The 1916-nt window shown below is 34.4% G+C and overlaps 1 protein-coding gene across 1 annotated transcript; it reads right to left on the bottom strand.

Annotated features, from left to right (window-relative positions):
* Positions 1-537: 537 nt before the first annotated feature.
* Positions 538-1470, bottom strand: LOC113277610 (major latex protein 146-like). Its single transcript, XM_026526656.1, has 2 exons — positions 1225-1470; positions 538-873 (listed from the first exon to the last, which is right to left on the bottom strand). Exons 1-2 carry the CDS (start codon positions 1409-1411, stop codon positions 599-601), a joined length of 462 nt encoding a protein of 153 aa, XP_026382441.1. The 5' UTR covers positions 1412-1470; the 3' UTR covers positions 538-598.
* Between the last annotated feature and the right edge of the window lie 446 nt (positions 1471-1916).

The following is a 1916-nucleotide window of genomic DNA, read 5'->3' as shown; positions in this document are numbered from 1 at the left end:
TTTCGGGTTTACGAATGAAGATACAGTGGGTGGTTTATTCTTTAGTTATTTTGGGCTGAATTAGGGGAAGGGCAGTTTAGACTGTTTAAATTATTTGGGGTTTTTGTATTACTTTTATTTGGATGGGTTTTATGTGGATGGAGAGTAACATCTTTGGGGTTAAAACTCGCGGACCGTTTATTATATCCCTAATTGTTTTTTTTATCCCCAATTTCACATTCATAAAAATTTGTTCTTTTTTCCTGATAATTGGTCATAAAAGTTGTCTTTTATGTCATTTTTTTTTCTCATATTAGTATTATTTTTTTTATCATAATTAACTTTTATCTACTATAAGTAATTTCAAATCTCTCAAATCCAATACAATCCTCTACTATAAAGGATTGACATGCACACAAACACAACACAAGCAAGCATGCACCATATCTGAAACTGAACGAGTCGTAAGTACATACGCTTATTACTTAAGCAGATAAGTTGCCTTTTATTATATATATATATATATATATATATATATATATATATATATATATATATTATATATATGGCGGACTACGTAGTTGGGGTTTCTTAGTAATGGTTATACATAGAGTACTGTTCAGCAGAGCTGAGAACTCAGTTCATTGGTGACTGACTGGAGGGCGTCCATATAAGCAGTTGGATCAGGGATATCATCGTTAACCTTGTCAAACTCCAAGGACCATTTTACGAAGCTCCCATTTCCAGTAGCGCACTGCTTCGGAACCACGTCAAGTCTACAATTTAAAGTTTTATAATAATTCATGATTTCTCCTTCCGTAAACTCATAAGCCATTGACCTCTTTTCCTTGTTGAATGCTGTTAATCTGTCCTTTGCTGTCATTTCCGGTCCCTCTGTATTGGTTTACCATCTCGTTAATTAGTCAACCGACATGTATATTTAATAACCGTAAAAGAGAGGTGTGAAGTTCTTTGTTGCAGAAAAAATTATAAACATTAATCCTAAATAAAATGTGGGATGCCAGGTGGTGACGTTCCAGTTTTTCGAAGAAAATTATAACCATTAATCCTAAGTAAAAAAAAAAACAAAATACACCCATCCTAATGTTACCCGTACACGCCTTCAGCAATCATGAAAATTTAAGGCTGTCTCAATATAATTTCCACGAGTAAAAATGAATTTTTTTCAGTACATGTAGCATAATTCATAAACAGTAATTCCAAGTAATATAAAAATCTACCGACCGATATTATATTTCCAAAGCCTGGCGGAGCCAATGCTAGTTCCATCTCCTTCGGTGATTTCGACACTTTTGATCACACTAGGAACAAACTTGGGCATTTGAGTTACATTGTAACTAAAGATGCCGAAGTATTTATCTGCACTGCATTTTAGTTCAGCTTCAAATCCAAGCTTATGAAGTTGAGCCATTTCTCTGTATATCAACTAATTAATTTCACTGTTATAATTTTGTACGGAGTATCACATCTATCTATCAGTTTATATAGAGTCTGAGAGACTTCAAGTTGCAGAAATAAAGCTCAATAGGGTCTTGCTTGTGTATTCTGATTCCTGATTAAATTATTGCATCGACAATGAAGATTGAAAATTCGATTCTCTCATCCTTTTGCTTGTAATTTGCCCAGAGCATCTTTAAGAGGGAAAGTTGAAAAATATTCTGGCCAACGAGTATATCTGGTCCCCAATATTTATACAACTTCAGAAGATGCCCAAAGGATGTGCTGGTTAGGCGCCTTTCGGAGGCATTAGTTACAGGGACTATCCTAGCTAGTTGCTTGGCAAGGGAATTTCAAATTATATGTTCTCAGCCGAATAAGAGATGACAAACTGATTTATGTGCACATTTGAACATAAATGGCTAACAAATGAACAAGTGTATTTAGACATGGATACTCCTTAATTGGCAGCTTTCTAA

The sequence above is a fragment of the Papaver somniferum genome, chromosome 5 (genome assembly GCF_003573695.1).
Source record: "Papaver somniferum cultivar HN1 chromosome 5, ASM357369v1, whole genome shotgun sequence".
Taxonomy (NCBI): domain Eukaryota; kingdom Viridiplantae; phylum Streptophyta; class Magnoliopsida; order Ranunculales; family Papaveraceae; genus Papaver; species Papaver somniferum.
Note: the sequence above shows the minus strand (reverse complement) of the source record. Positions and strands in the feature narration are given on the sequence as shown.

Excerpts from the sequence above, each read along its gene's own strand:
- LOC113277610 (XM_026526656.1), bottom strand. The coding sequence starts at position 1,411 with ATGGCTCAACTTCATAAGCTTGGATTTGAAGCTGAACTAAAATGCAGT. Across the intron at positions 874-1,224 it reads GCTTTGGAAATATAATATCG|AGGGACCGGAAATGACAGCA; the intron begins GTCGGTAGATTT and ends AAACCAATACAG.